General features: G+C 54.7%; 2 protein-coding genes across 8 annotated transcripts; one reads left to right on the forward strand and one right to left on the reverse strand.

Moving 5' to 3' along the window:
• Positions 1-5,832: 5,832 nt before the first annotated feature.
• Positions 5,833-13,279, reverse strand: DDX51 (DEAD-box helicase 51). Of its 2 annotated transcripts, XM_037014260.2 has the most exons (15): positions 12,862-13,279; positions 12,639-12,775; positions 10,690-10,840; positions 10,276-10,421; positions 10,124-10,195; positions 9,944-10,050; positions 9,703-9,811; positions 9,477-9,622; positions 9,088-9,286; positions 8,893-9,008; positions 8,683-8,799; positions 8,391-8,492; positions 8,215-8,278; positions 7,990-8,124; positions 5,833-7,845 (listed from the first exon to the last, which is right to left on the reverse strand). In XM_037014260.2, exons 1-15 carry the CDS (start codon positions 13,277-13,279, stop codon positions 7,819-7,821), a joined length of 2,046 nt encoding a protein of 681 aa, XP_036870155.1. In that variant the 3' UTR covers positions 5,833-7,818. The 2 variants fall into 2 exon arrangements, 1 of the variants encoding a protein (XP_036870155.1); XR_005060234.2 differs by lacking the exon at positions 5,833-7,845 and having other exon boundaries at positions 7,986-8,124; positions 8,391-8,560.
• On the forward strand, positions 13,260-18,270 carry NOC4L (nucleolar complex associated 4 homolog). 6 transcript variants are annotated; one of them, XM_037014263.2, is made up of 15 exons: positions 13,326-13,468; positions 13,972-14,092; positions 14,621-14,727; positions 15,035-15,142; positions 15,350-15,499; positions 15,608-15,710; positions 15,828-15,862; positions 16,258-16,308; positions 16,414-16,525; positions 16,749-16,809; positions 17,053-17,163; positions 17,308-17,468; positions 17,557-17,639; positions 17,908-18,021; positions 18,111-18,270. In XM_037014263.2, the coding sequence occupies exons 1-15, from the start codon at positions 13,352-13,354 to the stop codon at positions 18,228-18,230; spliced, it is 1,554 nt and encodes a 517-aa protein (XP_036870158.1). In that variant the 5' UTR covers positions 13,326-13,351; the 3' UTR covers positions 18,231-18,270. The 6 variants fall into 6 exon arrangements, with proteins under 6 accessions (XP_036870161.2, XP_036870159.2, XP_036870158.1 ...); XM_017649415.3 differs by having other exon boundaries at positions 15,611-15,710; XM_037014264.2 differs by lacking the exon at positions 15,828-15,862 and having other exon boundaries at positions 13,263-13,468; positions 16,190-16,308; positions 17,879-18,021.
• The last annotated feature ends 875 nt before the right edge of the window (positions 18,271-19,145 follow it).

The raw sequence follows: 19,145 nt of genomic DNA on the forward strand, positions 1-19,145 counted from the left end.
AGGAAGCTCAGTGCGCAGGCGCTGCCCTGCCCCACAGCTCCGATTGGATGCACCTGCGCACTGGGCCGGGCAGCTCGCGGGGTTTGTAGGCTCGCTTGGTTGGAGGGGTCCCTTTCGCAGCGATGACCGCCCTTCCTCAAATGGTGACCCCGCCCGGGGCCGCCTCCTCTCACCGCAGGGACCCCGTAGGCCCTGCAGTCAATGGTGACCTGCCCCCACCGTGCCCTCAGGGACTCGGCGCGCGTCCGCCAGCCGGGGGCACCGAGCTGCGCGAACGCCCCTTGCCCCAGGAGAGGGTGGCCAAGCCGCACCTGTGCGGCCGCACACCTGAGGCTACACTGCCTGCGGACGACCTGGCAATCCTGGCCAAGTGGCCGGCGTCCGAGGTGAGCCTCTCTGGGGCCCGGCCCGGGGTCGGGGCATGGCGGCCCTTCGCCAGCCGGTGCGGCTCCTCCTCGAAGATGATGAGCAGGGTGTCGCACACGCGCTTGCTGAGACGCGGCCGGTAACTGTGGCGTGACCTATGTTTCTGGGCCTGTGGGCTCCAGCTGAGGTGACAGTGGCAATGTTAGACGCCGAACATGAGCGACCAGTAGCTTTCATCGTCATGGAGCGAGCGGCCCCGGTGCGGTGTTGGGGGGGTCCTGTTTTGAGGGACGTTTGTAAGCCGCCCAAGTATGGTTTTCAGGAGGGACCCCGCAAGCCATGGGGCCCCATCCGTTTCGGTTGAGAGCAAAGGCTTGAAGCGAGTCTTGGTCCCCCATTAGATTGTGGCGCCACCGTGAGGGGGCAGTGCAAGGATGCGCGTTCCAACCCCGCTCCGGGCAGCCTTCCCAAGTGTTGCTCTCCAACCGCCTCGGGGGATTCCGTCTGCGCTTCTGGCTCGTTTGGACTCCTTTGCGACTCTAGATACTTTGGAAAACTGACTTTGTATCTTAGAATGAGGTAAACTTAGTTTTTAAATATTACAAAATACCTTCTCGTAGAAATCCAAACGCCACAGGAAAGTCGGAATTCCCGGCTGTCTTGTGCCCTGAGCCCTGTGACCACCGCCCACCCCTAACCCATTTTCACTGGCTGCGCCTCCACGCCCGTGCAAGTCCGCCCGCTGAGCAGGCCTGAGGATATACCGCACGTCCTCGGTCATTGCCCTGGGTTTCGCTCCGCTAGCGCTGCTGAGACACGCCGGCCCTGGTGCCATTTCCATAGGCGCCAACCCCATTGAACTAAATTGGGACAATGGGTCAAAGGACATGCAGTGGGTACGGGGGAAGTCAGCAGCTCACAATCCCGAGTCGTTCGGGGTAGCACTCTTCACTGCGCATCTGCATTTGCAGTGAGGCGGCTGAAAAGCCGGCAGTGCACCCTGCTTTCTGTCTGCTGAGCCTGACAGCTTCTCTGAGCCGCCCGTGGGTCCCCCATTTCCCTACTAAGTTGTGTTTTACTGACCTGTAGGCCTTCTTCGTATATTAGGGATTTTTTACCTTTTGCAGCCATAGATAAAGTGTTCATGTTTTCCCCGAACATTTTTTGTCCTTTTACTTTGTTTAGCACATCTTTGTAGGGTTACCTATTCCCTGTATGGCATCTAGTTTTTCTGCCGTGTTTATTAAGGATGTTTTCGCTATCTCAGGATTATAGAAATTTTTCCCAAATGTTAATTGTAATAAAGCCTCTCTCTCCCTCTCTTCCTTCTGAGTAAGGTAACATTTAGCTCTGCATGCTGTCTGAAGTGTTGTGGGATAGGGAAGTAGTTTTTTTCTTTTCTGTAGATAGCGTAATTCCTTAAATAAAGCATTATTTTGTTCAAAGTAAATGCCACTAGCTGTATATTTTTGGATTGTCTGTTTCTGTGCTGGGACAACAGTGATCTATCACCAGAGCCTGGAGTATGAATACTGTTAAGTAAAGAACCCCTAGGCATTCTTCCTATGAGTGTTAAAGTGATTTTTGCCTATTTCTAAAGCGAAACAAAAGCCAGACACATTGTAATTCTGTTGGAATCGCATTACTGGTGTGTGCTCATTTTCAAAGGTGTGGTATTTTATATTAAATCTTCTCATTTAGGAACATGTCTCTTATTTCATTTATTCATGTCCTTCTATGTCCTAAAAATAAGACTGTAGTTTTCTTCAGGTTATGCTCTACTTTTCTTGCTAAAGGTATTGATTGGTATTTTAATGCTTTCTGTGGCCATTGTGAATGCAATACCTTTTCCACTTCTGTGTCAATTGTTATTGCTGATATAGAAAAAAAGCTGCTTTGTGTTTTTATCTTGATTCCAAGCACTTTACCGAATTAATTTAATTTTTGGTCTCTTAGGTTTTCTAGGCATACAATCATGGTATACAAATAAAAATAATTTCATTTCCCCTATTTAGTTCATTTTAAAACCTCTGTTGAGCTGAATACAAGTGGTAATAGCACTCCTTTTACTAATTTAATGGAATTAGTTTCCGTATGTTAATATATTTGCTCGAGTTTTGGGAGCTAGTTTTTAAAAATATGTGTAAGTAGTTTCCATTGATATGCATTATATTTTTTTAGGAATGGCTGCTAATTTCATAGGTTTTTAGCTTTAAAATTAATGATAAAGTTAGTTTTCTGATTACACTCTTACATTTTTCACTTACCTTCCTTGGAGGACAGTGTATTATCTCTATTAGTGAATAGAGCTGGGCTCTACTAGTTAAAAAATTTATATCCATATATGCAAAATATTTGTAAATTTATCATTGTGAACATTGCATACAGGTCCGTATGGCCATAGGCTTTTTTTCTGGGTAAAGACCTAGGAGTGGAATGGCTCAATCATGTGGTGTATGTTTAAATTTTAAAGAAACTGCCAAACTGTTTCTCAGACTGGGTACACTGTTTTATTACATACTTACCAGCAATGTGTGAGGGTTCCAATTTCTTTTTCATGTGCTCTTTCCAATCCATACTTTTTGGTGAAGTGTCTATTCAAATATTTTGCACATTTAAGATTTTTTCTTCAAATTGAGTTTGAGATTTCTTTAGGGTAGAAGTCCTACATCAGATAGTGTGATTGGAAAATATTTTCTCCTAGTCTGTGGCTTATATTTTCATTAGCTTAATAGTGTCTTTTTAAGAGCAGAAGCCTTAACTTAGTCCCATTTATAAATTTTCTCTATGAATCATGATTTTTATGGTAGTAGCTAAGAAATCTTTGCCTAATGCAAAGTCATAAAGATCACAAAAGATTTTCTATCCTTTCTTCTAGGGGTTTTTTATTTTATTTTATTCTATTTATTACTTTTTAAGGTATAACTCTACTTAGGATTTGAGAAAAAAATCACAGAGATTAACTACAATTTTCACAAATCTAGGGGTTTTTTAGTGTTAGGTTTTACATATGTCTATGATCCATTTAAAATTTGTGTTCCTGTCATACAATAGGTGGATCAAAGTTGTTTTTTTGCATACGGATGTCCAGGTGTTTCAGCATTATTTTTTTGAGACTATCCCTAGGTCCTTTTGCATTTCTATATGGAGTTTAGAATCAGCTTCTCTCAATTTCTGTACAAGCTTTTTGGGGTTTTTATTTACACTGCATTAAATTTTTAGGTCAGGGAGAGAGGCACAAAATTTCAGTATGACTTAGTTATGGGGATGAAAGTACAGCATAGAAAATAAAATCAGTACTGTACTATATATGTTGACAGTAACTACGCTAGTTGGGGTGAGCATTTAATCAATGTTGTACACTTGAAACCAATGGGATATTGTATATCAACTATATACTTCAATTAAAAAAGGAAAAAAATTTTTGAATAAAATTTTAGGTCAACTTTGGGAGAACTGATATATCAACAATATTTAGTTTTCTGGCCCATTAACACTTCTACATCTTTTTAAATTCAGCAATATTTTGTTGCTTTAGTGTACAGATCTTAAACATCTCTTTTCAGATTTATCCTTGTTTTTTAATGCTATAATTAAAAAATTTTTTATAGAAATACAAATTTTGTACATTGCGCTTCTATCGTGCTAAGCTCATTTCTTAGTTCTAGTAGTCTCTTTTTGTGGACCCTCTAGGATTTTCCTATGATAACTTTGTCTGAAGGGTTTTAGTTCTTCCTTTATGATCTGTATGCTTTTTCTCTTGGCTGGTTGCATTGGCTAGTTTCCATTGTCAGAGGACACCCTTGGCCTTGCTCCTGATTTTAGAAGGAAAGCATCCATCTGATACCAGAGTTAGTGTAGGTTAGCTGTAGGTGCTCTTTATCAGCTTGAGGGCATTTGCTTCCAGTCTTGATTTCTTAGTAGGTTTAAGATGGAAATGTGGGCCAAGATAGTCTGACCCTTCACCAGATTCTCCCAAGTGTCAACAAAGTTGAGAATGATGGTTCTAATCGGACTGTTAAGGCCTTTCCAAGGTACTGCTGTGCTCACGTGTGCTGGGTGCAGTTTGGGCAGGAAGGGCGGGTCCTGCGCAGAACCAGGCAAGATGGTGGTGCAGGCCCAGCTTCAGATCCCAGCCAGATGATTCTGCATCGTGAGGCCATCCTGTGCATAGTAGGGTAGTCAGCACCAGCCCAGGCTACTTCCCCCTGGATGCTGGGGGCAGCCCACCCCATTGACAAAAATGTCTCCAGACATTGCCTGCTGTCCCTGGGGACACAGCCACCCCAAGGAGAGAGCCAATGGTCTATCCATTGACAGATGGCTGCTTCCACCTTTCGGCTACTGTGAATCCTGCTTCTGACAATAGGTGTACACGTCTTTTCAAGTCCCTGCTTTCAGTTCTTTTGGGTGCAGACCCAGGAGGTACATCACTGGAACATATGAATCCCTTGTTTAAATTTTTGAGTGCCACCACTCTCCCATGGCTGCCACACCACCTTAGACTCCCACCAGCTGTGCATGAGTCCCTGTTTCCCCACATCCTCACCAATTGTTATTTCCTATCTTTTTAGTAACTGTCATTCTAATGGGCCTGTTGCACTGTCGTGGTGTCATAGGAATGCACTGGATGTATCTGCACACAGTCTAAGACAAGAGCAGCCTCTAGTCACCAGTAGTGCTATTCCCTTGGCTGGCACCACTCAGTGCAGGGCTGACGAGGGAGGGACACTCAACAGTTACTTCAAGTGGCAGGTGCACTGTTGGTAGCACACACAGATCCCGGGGTGGGGGGTTCCACCTGGAGGAAGTGGGAGGGCTGTCTGGGCCTAGCCCCCAATCCCTGGGGAGCGCAGGGACCTGCAGAGACCCAGGTCTCGGCGCCAGGGACAGTAGGCAATGTCTGGAGACACTTTTGTCAACTGGGGGTGGGCTGCCCCCAGCATCCAGGGGGTAGTTGCCTGGGCTGGTGCTAACTACCCTACTATGCACAGGATGGCCCCACAATGCAGAATCATCTGGCTGGGATCTGAAGCTGGGCCTGCACCACCATCTTGCTTAGTTCTCACTTGGCATACTCACATTCTGCAACAATGGAACAGGTCAGGTGCCTTTCCAAGCCCCTAGCCAAGGGGAGTGCCAATTGCAATCGATCATTACCTATGGAAGCATTTAGGAAGCCTGTTTTTAGTTTAACAAATCTTTTACCACCCTTTAGTCTTCTACAACAGGTGATTCTCTGGTCTTGGCCACCACAGATTGGTTGTCCTGCTGAAACTAATTCCCAACACCAACTGCAGTGTTAGTGCAGACCCCACAGGTGAGGGGCTCAGCTCTCTGACGGCCCCTACTTCAAACTCCAATTGCAAGTCCTAAGCTATCACCTGCCCTCTGACCAACCAGCTGTAAATGGGAGGATTCCACAGCTGTCCCTGGGTTGCATTTTTTGCTAGGATGACTCAGAACTCGGGAAAAACAGTTTACTCAGTGGATTACTGGTTTAAGATATAGGGTACAACTCAGGAATGGGAAGATGGGAGACTCTGGAAGAGACACGTAGGGCAAGGTGTGGGGAAAGGGTGCCAGGCTTCCAGCCCGAGTCCACCACTCTCCCGCATTGCCTTGGGCTCACCAACCAGCTCTCCAGAACCTCTCTTTTTTAGGTTTTTGTGGAAGCTTCATTACATAGGCATGATTAACTCAATCCCCACCTGCTCTCTACTCCCCAGAGGATAGGATTTGGGCTGGGGTTCCATCTTATGATTACAGTTTAGCCTTTACTGTTATCACCTCCATCCAGGAGCCCACCCGGAATCGTCTGTTCTCCTTGGAACAAAAGATGCTCCTGGTACCCTTTCACTCAGGAGGTTCCAAGGGTTTGGGTGCTCTGTGTCAGGAGTCAGGGGCAGAGACATATATAAGACAACAACCATCTTTAAACGTGGGAAAAAGATTTAGACACTTGGACAAAGGAGCTCTATACATGGCAAATAAGCACATGAAAAGATACTCATCACTGTCATTAGGTAAATGCAAACTAAAGCCACCGTGAGATGCTGCTATCCATCCATCCCAATGCCTAAAAGACACAGAAACCTGTCCTTTGTTGATGGGAATGCAAAGTGGCAGAGCCCTGGAAAGTTTGGCAGTTTCTGTTAACATCTCACTTTTTGCCATTTACACATAACGTAAAACCACAGGTGCACACAATAGTGCAGGCAAACATTCTTCAAGTGGCAAATGGAGGAGAATGGCCCACCAGCTCATGGCCACAGTGCTCGGTGGCAATGAAGGGCAGACCACCGACATGCTCACAGCCTGGTCCCAGGCAGAGAATGTGACTCAAGGGCTAGCTATCAAGCTGCTTCAGGTCGGGCCTTGTGTTCCAGCAAGATCTGGAGGAAGGCCCACCATGTAGCCCGCTGGGTGCATCCAACCAGTTCTTGACAGTGGTAGGTGGGGTTTGCATGTAGCTCAGAAGGGCACCAAGGCTTGAGCTACATTTCTACAACAGAACTCCTCCAGCTACTTACAGGAATGGATCTTCTTGGTGTTTTGATCTTTACCTAAAGAATGAGAATGCTGGGGCCAAGGCATGCCCTGTCCATCTCCTTAGTGTTACACTTAGTCATTACCTGCTGGAATTTATAACATGTTGTCTTCATGTTTGATTATTTTCATACCAATAATTTCTCAATCCTGAAGATTAATATTTTTAAACAAAGCCTGTGGCCAAGTTCTGAACACATTTCTCTTGCAGGAAAGCATGATCTGAGATCCATTAAAGAGCTGCCAGACCACTGGGTCTGAGGTGACTGGGTAGAAATGCCCATGGGGGGGTGGCCCTTGGGGACTGCAGAGCGGCTAAAGGAGGCAGTTTTGAGGGTGGTGGCTTTGTGGCAATGCCCTGAGGGGTGTGTACTTTCAAACACATGGCACAGATGTTGGGAGACCATTCCCAGCCCCTATGCCCAGCGCAGCCACTTCACCCTGAGAGGGATTCAGGGCAGCCTTTCCAATGCAGGACTGTGAGCACACTGATGTCAGGAGAGCTAAAGTCCTAAAATTGGCTCAAAGTTAAACCCCTGCTCTGAGCCAAGAACATGAGACAGCACCCTGTCAGTTCTGGAGTAATTTTAACAGTTCTACTAAAGTCCTATTTCCAGAAAGGTCACCCCATGAGAGGCTGACCTTGTGTGTCCTTGATGGTTGTGGGCCTGGGGCAGCAATGAAAGGGCTTCACGTCCAGGGGCCTGGTGCAAGGCGGGGTGTGGCTGGGGAGGAAGGCCCTCCCACCGCCACCTTCTTGGATACCCGAGAGGTCCCACTGTTTGCTCACACATCCAGCAGTAGGTGTTCAGGGATTTTCCAGAGAGAAGGTAGTTAACTCCAGCAAGAGGGGACTGCTGCTCCACCCCAGGCTCAGTTCCCACTGTCCCCAGAGCCCCCAGCCTAGGTTGCCTTCTGCTTTCGCTCTTCCTGGAGGAGAGAAGGAAGCGCACATGGTGTTCCCCCCTCTGTAGTCTGTGGCCTGGCCCAGCCCATTCCCCAGCCAGTTAGCACAAGGGCAAACCCTGGGTCTGGCTCTCCATGGGGTGGCGGAGGGGGAGTGCTGTGCCCTACCTTGACAGCCCTCTCTAGCTGGGACAGGGCCTCCTCATACCGAGGGACCAGCGGCTGCAGGAGCTCACTTGGACTGTCGTGCCGCTGCAGCTCAGGTGCCCCAGCGTCAGCCAGCATCTGGAGGAATCTCCTCTCCTGCAGGGAAGCACACAGGCAGGAGGGGTCCCATTCTCCCTGGAGGGTGCCCAGTAGAGCCCCCATTCCCACTGACACCCAAGGACTGACCTGCACTTTGAGGAGCAGTGTGAAGGCCTGTCCGGTTTTTCCAGCACGGGCTGTCCTTCCTACCCTGAAAACAAGCAGGCCACCTCCAGTCCAGTGTGGCCCCCAGCCCTCCAGGGGCCTGGGGACAGCAGTTTCTCTCTGAGGACCCCCACCCAAGACCAAGGGCCAGCCCTCACCGATGCACATAGGTCCGCAGGTACTGGGGGGCGTCATAGTTGACCACAAGCTGCACAGCCTGCACGTCGATGCCTCGAGCTGTAGCGTCTGTGCTGATGAGGCTGGAGGTGCATGATGGGGGGATATGGACCCTGCCCCAGGCCAGGAGCTGAGACCCATGCCCCTGGTCCTGTGGGGGTGCCACCATGGGGTTAAGAGATAAGACTTCGTATAGGATGCAGGCTTCAGGGGTGCAGGCTGACCCTTGGGGTGGGCAACCCCAGCAGGACCATCTCCCATCCAAGTACTCACAGCTGAATCTTCCCCTGCTCAAACTGCTTCAGGATCATCTTCCTCTGGCCAGGCCCATAGCGAGAGGAGAATTCAGCCACAGACACACCCCCAAAAGCCTGGACTAGCAGGAAGAGCCTGGGCAGGAAAACACAGAGCCAGAGCAGGGCTGGCCAGACCCAAACTGGCCTCCTGCGTCTGCCTCCAAACCTGCCCGCCCACGGGCCTCACCTGTGCGAGGTCTCACGGGAGTTGGTGAAGCAGAGAACCCTGGAGAAATTCATCTTGAGGATCAAATGCAGGATGGCCAGTGGCTTGGAGCGGAGGCTGCAGCGCACATAGTGGTGCTATGGGGGACAGCACGGGGTCGGCTGGGTCCTGAGCACCTGGGTGAGGTCCTCTCCCATCCCTGTGCATCCCACTCACCGTGAGCCCTGTGGGGAAGGTATACTTCCCACCTAAGTCTGCATCCACACTTGTGTTGGTGTCTCTGGGGCCCCCACACGCCAGCTCTGTGGAGAAGAGCCTAGGCTGGTAGAGGCCCAGCCGCTGCAGCTTTTCTGGGTTCTGGGTCAGGGTGGCTGAGAAGAGCAGCTTCTGCAGTGGCATCTGGGGACAGCTGGTGCTGAAAGAGGGGCAGGTGCTGGGAAAGCAGCTATGGCCCAGCCTGCCTACCCGCCTGAGCCCTGTCCAGGCTCAATGCTGGCCAGACCAGACTGGGGCAGGGCAAAGTGGGTCTCCAAGATGAGTACTGTAGATGGGAGCCTGAGCTCAGGGAGGCCCCACTGAGGCAGAGCAGTGCTTGATGCAGGTACCTGGCAGCAGTCACAGCTTGGGGCTGCCTTCTCTGGAGCAGAGCGAAGGGATCATTGACAGCCTCACTTGGGAAGGCTGCTGCCACCACCCGTGGCAGCCAAGACTGGTGCATGCTGTCTATCATCCGGTCGGCCTCGTCGATGACCTGTGGGAAGCAAGAGGCCCGGGGGCTGGCAGCTGAGGTCGCGTCAGCTCCGAGCCCAGGACTCCCTCCAGGTGACATACCAGGAAACGGAGATGCTGGAGGCTGAATCCTGGAGTCTGGTCGGTGTGGTCCACCAGGCGACCAGGGGTGGCCACCACAATGTCAGCCAGGCAGCGGAAGCCGTCTACTCTGTGGAGGAGAGTGAATACGCAGGGCACTCAGGCTAACCTCCCAACTCAGGGAAGCTGCCGATAGCAGTGCCCCTGCTCCCCAAGCTGGGTCTGCCTCCCTGAAGGGCCTACAGCCCAGCAGAGGACCTACGTCTTCTGGACCAGGCTCTCCTGCTCCTTGGACAGTGGCTTCTGTCCGGTGACCAAGGCGACCCGCAGGGGAGTGGCGTCTGTGTAGATGTTGAACACTTTGCTCACCTGGTGGAGAAGCAGCCATCACCAGCCTGGCCTGAGCCCCACACCACTGCCACAGGACTCTGGGTCCACATACCTGCTGGGCCAGCTCCTTGGTGGGCAACACAACTAGGGCGCGGATCTGGCACACAGCTCGACGCAGCAGGGCCTGGAGGAGAGCCACCTTTGTCAGCAGGGCCAGCTCCCTGCCTGCCGAGCCCACTCAGAGGGCGGGTTCCTTGTGCATACCTGTACCACAGGGATGACGAAGGCCAGCGTCTTCCCGCTGCCCGTCGGGGCAGAGACACAGAGGTCTCTGGGCTGATAGCCACCTCTGCCCACCAAAAACCCGTTGGTCAAGCTCTCCAGGACAGCGGGAATCACTGCTGCCTGAACTGGAGGAACAGGATAAGGGGCAAGTCACGTGCACGCAGGGTACCCGAGATCACAGATGCAGCCTCTTCCTGTGACCTCCAGGCTGGGCTGCACCGCTCAAGGACAGCACCAGAGCCTCCAGGAGCATCAGGCCCAGGCGTGATGCCACAACCCAGCCCGCTCTTGAAGCTGGACATGGGTGGGGCTGCTCACATGGCTACTGCTGAGCTGGGGCCTTCAAGTGAGCTCTAGAAGGAATCCTCTGCCCCCTGCCCAGGGCTGTGGCACCTGGAAAGTAGGATGAGATGCCATGTGCCCGCAGCTTCCTCTGCAGGTCTGGATGGACCTCAGGGATGTCCTCGACAGGCACCAGGTCTTCAGTGACATTCTTCCCAACACAGCTTGGTTCAGCCAGCCATGATGGCAGGAAAGGCTGGACCTATCAGAGGTGAGAGAGAGGCCAGGTGAACTCCAAGGCCCACCTGGCTGGGGAAGCCAGTATCTGGGAAACTACAGACTCAAGACACCTGGAGGAGGCCACAGGCAGAAGGCCTGGCAAGCCTCCCACCCAGGTTCCTAGCTTCTCCCCAGGCCCCCACAACCCACTTCCCATGCACCCTTTAAAAGAGTTATAAAATACACACTTACGGTAAGGTGCCACCCTCCTGAGCAAAATCACCCAGGGTTTCCTCACACCTGGTGCAACACACACACTCTGAGCACATCTGCCCTGTCTTTCAGAACTTGGCACTCACCTGCCTGCCCTCATTTTCTATCACTGGCTGTGCCCAGCCACACAAACCTCTCTGTTCTTACATACCAAGCTCGTTGCTGCCTCAGAGCCTTTGCCCTAACCCTGCCCTCTGCCTGGCACACACCTGCCCCACCCTCCACCTTACCAGGCTGTTGCCTGTCTTCCAATCCTTCCTCATGGACCTCACATGGGCCCTGCCACAGTGGCACTCTGGGCACCCTGCAAGCCCATGGCTCCCTGCACAGCAGCTGTCATCTGGGAGCCCTATAGCTCACAGATCTGTTTACTGAAAATCTGCCCTGTTCAGATAAACACCAGCTCAGGAACCTAGTGGAATCTCCCATTTTGATCACTAAATCAGTGAGCGCACAGCGGAAGCTCCTATGCGCACACCCTATAAAAATTAAGTGGAGTAGAGAGGCCAGAAGGGGTGCCCACTGCAATCACAGGAAAAAGGGTCAGTTACAGACCCAACAGAAGATGCCTCCACAGGAAAGAATCAAGTGCAGGCTGCAACAGGGAGGATGCACATTGCTCTCCTACAAGAAACTTGACCACCCTTGCAACTCAGCCAAGGAGAAACCACCATCACCCTGAACTTGCGCTATTCTCCAGTGGACTTTCATTCAAAACAACTCCTCCCAACTTCCCCTTTCACCATAAAAGCAATGTTTCTCTCCTCTGTTGGGCTCACCTACAGTTTGCCAGTAGTTTGCAGGTCCTGAATTGCAATTCTCTGCTATTCCCAGGAAAACCCATTTTGGGGGGTAAAGTAACTGACAGTTTTAGCTTTAAGGTTAACAACCCTAAGCAAGTGAAGCCATTTAAAGAGATCTCTGTGATAGCAGCACAGGAGCCAGCTTAATATGCTGATTTACAGAAGGTGTGAAAAGGGACAAACAAATCAACACGGCAAGAAGAAAGTTACAATGGATCCGTGAGGCCATTAAGGAAACGGGTCTGCACTGTCAGCAGTCTCCTGTCTCAGAGGAATGCCAACCACATTCTCAAGGCCACCATCTGCTATGGATTTAAAGGCTTGCCTGACTCTGGCCATAGCAACAAACAAGAACTGGATAACATACAAACTTCTCTGCCCCCTCCCATCACAAAATCTTCAAAACAACTTAAGTAAACTAACTTCCTCCTTTTTATTTACCTTTAAAAACCCTGAAGCAATTCAGAGCACAATTATCTCTCGGACTGTAATCCCTAAGACCCCAAATAGACGCAAATAACTTACAGCTTTACCTTTTGTTGACAAGGGAAAACTTAAAACTGAAGGTGAAAATATTAAGGTTTGCAGCAAACTACTAAGGAAACCACTAGAGGCCAGTCAGCTGAGGTGGGGCCTGTTAGCCCGTGAAGGCGCTAACTCAGTCTTCACCTAACGCCCAGAGGCGACCTCCCACGCCAAAGCCGCCCTGAAGCGCGGGAGGAAGGCTTCCTCAAGCAGCCGGCCAGCCCGGCCCCGGCCGCTCACCTTTGGCACCTTACTTCTCCTGAAGCCGCCGAGCAGCAGAGCGTGGGCTGGGGGCTCGGAGACCTCTTCGGGGGAGCGGCGCGGCCCCGAGGCCCGGGTACCCACGTTGCTCTTCTCCGGCGCCTCCTCGCTGTCCTCTGGGGGCAGAAGCGGGGCCGGGCGGCGCGTCAGCCGCACGCTGTCCCGGGCCCCGGAGCCACTCCCTCGCCCCGCCCGGCCCCACCTGCACCCGCGTCCTCGCCGTCCGCTCTCCGCCGCTTGCGCACCGGCGCCTCCCCGCTCTCGTGCCTTCGCGGCCTGCGCGGCCGCCGCCGCCGCCGCCTCCCCGCCGCCTCCGCGATCTGCGTGGCCTCCGCGGGCTCCGGCTGCTGCGGCTGCCTCTGCCTCTGCCGTTCTCTGGCCTGGCACTGCAGCCGCTCCAGTAGTGCGCGGGCCCTGCCGTCCGCGTCGGCCTCCGCCCCGCCAGCCTCGGGGCCCGCGTACCGCGCTACGTGGAAGAGCGCCATGCCGCCCGGACCCTCGCCTCTCCGCCCGGCCCGCTGCGATGACAAAGAGGCGCGCTGCGGTGACGTCACTAGGCGCCTGGCGGTGACGTGAGGTGGGACTAGGCGCCTGGCGGTTACGTCATGGTGCGCGCCCATAGGTGCAGCCAGGAGCGCGCCGGAAGGCGGCGCGGAAGTCCGGGTTCTTCCTCGTGGGGTGGTGACAGCAGCATGGAGCGAGACCTCGACCCCGGGGTCGCGCGTCGGGCGCTGGGCCGCCTGCTGGAGGCAGTGCTGGCGAACCGCGGCGAGGCCAACGCGGTGTTCGACATCCTAGCAGTGCTGCAGGTGGGGACACGCGGGGTGCGGCGGGGGTCGCGGCCGGGGTCCCGGGGTTGGAGGCCGGAATGGTATCTCGTTAGGCTCGGGCAGTGTAGGGCCGGGGCTGGGATGCAGGGAGACATTTGCAGAACGGCATACGGCATTCTACCGGGGGCTCCTCCCATTTTGCAGGTTTCCCAGATGGGTGGGTCCGGTGGAAGGTGTGGCAGAGGCCGAGTGGGAGGATCACTCCCGGGTCAAGGGAGTGCCAGGCCTTGCAGAGGGGGCCTTTGGGTCTGATGCTTCTTCTGGGCAGTCTCTTGGTTATGGGGCTCAGTGGGAACTCTCATAGCCTGCCTGGACTCTGCTGTGAGCTCTGACCCAGGGCTGGTCTGTCCTGGGCATGGGTGAGGTCCTCACCACCCTGCCCTGCACCCAGTCTGTGGTGGAAGGCGTTTGGGCTGGAGTCCTGGTGAGGAAAGGGGTCATAAGTTTTCAGCGGTGCACCCTGCGACTGGTTTTCCCCGCAGTCTGAGGACCAAGGGGAGATCCAGGAAGCTGTGCGCGCATGCAGCCGCCTTTTTGGGGCCTTGCTGGAGCGGGGAGAGCTGTTCGTGGGCCAACTGCCCTCTGAGAAGATGGTCATGGCTGGTGAGTGTCCTGCAGGGCCTCAGGCTGCTCTTGGGCCCAGGCCCTCATCTCACAAAGTTGGAGGCAGACCTTGTCAACATGGGATGAGTTCCCCAAAACTCCATCACACCCAGCCCCCTGTGGGAACGGATGATTGTGCTTGGTGAGGTGGGTAGGACAGACCCCCCCACGGCTAAGTGTAAATGAAGGTTGGGCAGAGCATGAGCTTTCTTTTGTACTTTGTACCACTTGTGGGATTTGAGGCTGTTTAATGTTGACCATCAAAATCACACGGAGCTGTGGCTGTGTGTCCTTTTCCTTGATATGTCCAGGTCTTAGGGTAAAGTGAGGGGATGGAGACTCAGCCCCTGGGGAAGCAGTGCTCTCTTTGGTCGGGGGAATGCGCTGGTCCAGCCCCAGGTCTGGAGCCATGGTGACACATTTTCACTCACTTCCCTGGTTGGCTTAGTGGAGGGTGATGGGGGACGGCTGGGCCCAGCCTGGCATGTGTGGTGTTTGTGTGGGCTGACTACCCTGCCTTGCCTGCAGGGTCCCAGAGGGCCACAAGGAAGTACAAGGTGTGGATGAGGCACCGTTACCACAGCTGTTGCAACCGCTTGGGGGAGCTCCTTGCTCACCCCTCCTTTCAGGTCCAGGTGAGCCCTGGGGTCAGTGGCTGTGCCTTGTCTTTGCCCCTTTCCTGCTCTCCCAGGCTCACCACACAGCAGAGGCCAGGGCTGTGGCTGTGGGCACCTGTTTCCATGCTCACTGTCTAGGTCAGGATGCTTCCTTCCTTTTCTCAGCCAGTCTTCGAAGAAGTGGCTTTGCTCTGTGTTTTGATTCTCACAGGAGTGTTATCTCATCAGCATCCAGGCCTAAATGCTGTGGGAGCTCTGTGGGCCTGTCTGCAGTGGGGGATTATGTGTGATTAGGGATGCCCACCTTTTCAACTACTTTTTCCAGGAGCTGGCTCTCGGGACACTCATGAAGTTCGTGCAGCTGGAAGGAGCACATCCTCTGGAGAAACCCAAGTGGGAAGGCAACTATCTGTTCCCCCGCCAGCTCTTCAAGGTGGGGGCCCAGAGGACCACACTAGCCAGAGCTGGGAGGGGCCTTGCAGAGGGGGCCTTTGGGTCTGATGCTTCTTCTGGGCAGTCTCTTGGTTATGGGGCTCAGTGGGAACTCTCATAGCCTGCCTGGACGCTGCTGTGAGCTCTGACCCAGGGCTGGTCTGTCCTGGGCATGGGTGAGTTCCTCACCACCCTGCCCTGCACCCAGTCTGTGGTGGAAGGCGTGCTCTCTCCAGAGGAGGACCACTCGCTGCTCCTCTCCCAGTTTCGGGAGTATCTGGAACACGATGACATCCGCTACCACACGATGCAAGCGGCCACAGACATTGTGGTTCAAGTCGCCAATGGACACCCTGAGGTCAGCTGGCCAGGCCCCATCTCTGGGGGAGCCCCATCTCTGGGGGAGCCCCATCTCTGGGGGAAAGGGGGGGCAGCAGGCATCAAGGGGCTCAGGCCAGGCCTCCAGCAGGTACCTCTCACATTCTGGAACAATGCCTTCACGCTGCTGTCCGCTGTGAGTCTGCCCCACCAGGAGAGTGAAGCACTCAACTTCTATGTGAGGCATGCTGGTAAGTGTCCTGGGCGAGTGGCCTGGCGGGCAAGGGCACCCAGAGCCCACAGCCTTGCAGCCAGATGGGCTGCTGCCTCCCTTCTATGCTTCGAGTGACCTTTGGCCTTCCTTGCAGAGCTGTCAGACAAGTGGAAGGTGGCTCACCTGAAGGTGAGATGCTCCAGGGCAGCAGGTGGCTTCTTGCGGAAAAGCCCGATCCTGGGGCATTGCCTGCCCCAGACATAGGCAGTATGTGGCTACATGAGGAGAGGCCAGCTACCTCCTGCCTGGATTAGACAGCTACAGGAGTCGCTCATGAGGCCCCGGGGAGAGGAGGCCTGCAGGTGCCCACTCCCAGAGGTCAGAGGTGGCCTACCCAGATCCCTCAGAAGGCCGCTTGTCGCTGAGGTCATCCCCGCAGGCTTTTGTCTGTTCTTCTGTGGCATTGATTAAGACTGGGTGTTTCTTCTGGTCTCACTGGGAGTCCTTGGGTTCCAGGTGCAGAAGAAGGCTGGGGTCTGGGATGGGGGAAGGTACATGTAGCCTCATCACCCCCAACCCTGCAGGAGCACAAGAAGGCCTTCCAGCTGATGTGGCTCAGCTTCCTCAAATACAAGGTAGGGTGGGTGGGGGTAGTGGGTACCCCGCATCTGGGCCCCCAGCCCATGCTGTTCTCCGGTGGCAGGGGGCAGGCTGCACCCTGACCCACTGCTTCTGCCCAGCTCCCGCTCAGCCTCTGCAAGAAGGTACTAGTGATCATGCATGACTCCATCCTGCCACACCTGGCCCAGCCAAGCCTCATGATCGACTTCCTCACCCATGCCTACAACATGGGTAAATGGGGAACGCCCAGCAGGTGGGGGGTGAGTCCTGCTCTTGGGATCCTGGAGCTGTGTAGCTGGTGGCGCCATGGCTAGGAGTATGTACTGGAGCTTCTTTCCCTCTTGCGGCTAGGTTGAAATGGGGTGGCTCGTGTGGGGCTCCCGTATCTCTGCCCTGCTCATACCCAGTTGGGGTGCAGGTGGTACTGGGCTTCACGGCCGATGTTTGTCTGCAGGGGGCGCTGTCAGTCTTTTGGCGTTGAATGGACTCTTTATCCTGATTCACGAGCACAACCTGTGAGTGCCTTCCAGGCATGCCTTTCTCTCCTGTGTCCCCTCCCTGCCCCACACCCCGGTCCATGCTCTGCCCAGAGCTCAGCAGGTTTTGGGGCTCTCTGGTCTCCCAGTAGTGTGGGCAGGGGGATCTGAGCCCTTGGCATCTCTGGCTCCCTGGGGCCCTGGCCTATTCTCCACCCCCCATGGTTCTGTTCCCACTCACGTGCCTACCCTCCCTTCCTCCCCCTAACCACCCCCCGCCAGGGAGTACCCGGACTTCTACCGGAAGCTCTATGGCCTCCTGGACCCATCCATCTTTCATGTCAAGTATCGGGCCCGCTTCTTCCATCTGGCCGATCTCTTCCTGTCCTCCTCGTGAGTGCCCAGGGAGGGCAGGGGCAGCAGGCCACCTGTCCCCCAACCCTGAGCTGCCCCACGATGCTGCAACCTTGGGCCAGGAAGAGGGGCTGGGGGCTGGTGTGGAGAGGGATGGGGTCTCACACCCACTGCCCTGCCCAGTCACCTGCCTGCCTACCTGGTGGCTGCCTTTGCCAAGCGCCTGTCCCGCTTGGCCCTGACGGCACCCCCTGAGGCCCTGCTCATGGTCTTGCCCTTCATCTGCAACCTGCTGCGCAGACACCCGGCCTGCCACATCCTCGTGCACCGCCCTCAGGGCCCAGGTGAGTGCCGCATGGGGTCCCAGTGAGGCCTGGCTGAGGGGCTGGTGTGCAGGGCAGGTGGCAGCCAGGGTCTGGGTCTTGTTGGCAGAGCTGGGTACCGACCCCTATGACCCTGAAGAAGAGGACCCTGCCATGAGCCGAGCCCTGGAGAGCTCCCTGTGGGAGCTGCAGGTGGGTACACCTCCCCCGGGTCCCACCTGGACACCTCTCTCTCATGCCCCAACCTGCAGCCCACCCTTCCCCCACCCCCCACCCTACCCTTCTCACCTGTCACCCTGGTTGCCTGGAAGGGGTGGGGGGGAGACGCTGCCTCTTCCTGGACTCAAGCTCTAGCCCCAACACTGGCTGTCAAGATGGTGGGGCACTCTGCTGCACAGGACCTACCGTACCACCTCACCGTCCCTGTGCAGCGGGTGGTGACATCCCGCGTTCCCTGCAGACTCTGCAGCAGCACTACCACCCAGAGGTGTCCAGGGCCGCTGGCGTCATCAGCCAGGCACTGTCCACATCCGAGGTCAGCATTGCACCGCTCTTGGGACTCACTGCGTTCGAGGTGAGGTGTGGGGACACCAGGGGCCGGGCAGACACGGGCCCCACAGTATGAGAGTGTCTCCTGTCCATTTGGCTGCCTGTCCCCTGCAGGTCTTTGAGCGGGACCTGAAGAAGAAGGGGCCGGAGTCAGTGCCACTGGAGTTCATCCCAGCCCAGGGCCTACTGGGCCGGTGGGACGACCTCTGTGCGCAGCACTTCACGCTCAGCTGATTTTTTGCCTTCCCCCCAAATAAACAGCTAATGTAGGGGAGCAACTCTTATGTGGTGGGTGGGGCCCGTGCCCACAGGCTGGGGTCTGTGGAGCTGGCCATGTTTGGAGGCGCCTCCCCACCTGCCCATGCCCACTGTGTACCTGGCCTCCCTTGCTGCCCAGGGCCTCCTTTTCTGCAGCCTGGAGTGGGGGGTCAAGGTGCAGGACTGCAGGAAAGACCCCAGCCCCACAGGGCCACAGGTGTGCAGTGCAATGGCCTCAACAGGCCCCCTCCCCCTGCCTCCCGGATGGGCAGGGCCACACCCTCCCCTGAGGCAATCCGGGGACCTTCCTCCTGCATTTAGACTGTTCCAGGAGTGACTGGAAGGCTGTCTGTCCTGCTCTGTCTTCAGTGGAAGCACAGGGCAGGGGCATAAGACACTCATCCCTGCCAGGCCTGCCTGCAGAAGACACTTTTGTCCCTGGAACCACCCTCTATCTCTGTACACATGGGCATTAGGGCACTGAGTCCCAGGGGGAGGTGTGCACCCCATCAGAGGGAGTTACAGCTGGAGGCCAGGTTGTCCACCCTTTCTGTGCCCCTGTGCAGAGCAGGTGTGGGCAGCTGCCGGCCTGGGAGGAGTGCCCCCATTTCCTTTTAAAGTCCTTTCAGGGCGGAGGGGTCGCAGGAGTGATGCTAGCTTATGTGGGTTTGTAGGGACTGTTGGAGATGTCGGGAGTGAGGGGCCTCCAGCCAAGAAGGGGGAGACCCTAGCTGCCCTGCAGCCTCCAGTCCTCCATGCTGCAGCACCAGAGAAGCAGAGATCTCACAGCAGTGCCATGAGTAGGGGCCAGTCGGCCACTTTGGTCTCCAAGGAGCCCCTCCAGTGGCCTGGGGCCTTGGTGTGCAGGGGTGACAGAAAGATCTGAACTGG

The sequence above is a fragment of the Manis javanica genome, chromosome 15 (assembly GCF_040802235.1).
Source record: "Manis javanica isolate MJ-LG chromosome 15, MJ_LKY, whole genome shotgun sequence".
NCBI lineage: Eukaryota > Metazoa > Chordata > Mammalia > Pholidota > Manidae > Manis > Manis javanica.

Bases quoted from the DNA above. Each gene is read 5' to 3' on its own strand.
- NOC4L (XM_037014264.2), top strand. From the start codon at position 13,265: ATGGTGCGCGCCCATAGGTGCAGCCAGGAGCGCGCCGGAAGGCGGCGC. The intron at 14,728-15,034 runs GTGAGCCCTGGG...TACTTTTTCCAG, and splicing joins ACCCCTCCTTTCAGGTCCAG to GAGCTGGCTCTCGGGACACT. The intron at 15,500-15,607 runs GTCAGCTGGCCA...CCAGGCCTCCAG, and splicing joins TCGCCAATGGACACCCTGAG to CAGGTACCTCTCACATTCTG.
- DDX51 (XM_037014260.2), bottom strand. From the start codon at position 13,279: ATGGGCGCGCACCATGACGTAACCGCCAGGCGCCTAGTCCCACCTCAC. The intron at 10,196-10,275 runs GTATGCACAAGG...GCTCTCCTCCAG, and splicing joins TCGTCATCCCTGTGGTACAG to GCCCTGCTGCGTCGAGCTGT. The intron at 8,279-8,390 runs GTGAGGGCTGGC...GCTTGTTTTCAG, and splicing joins CTGCGGACCTATGTGCATCG to GGTAGGAAGGACAGCCCGTG.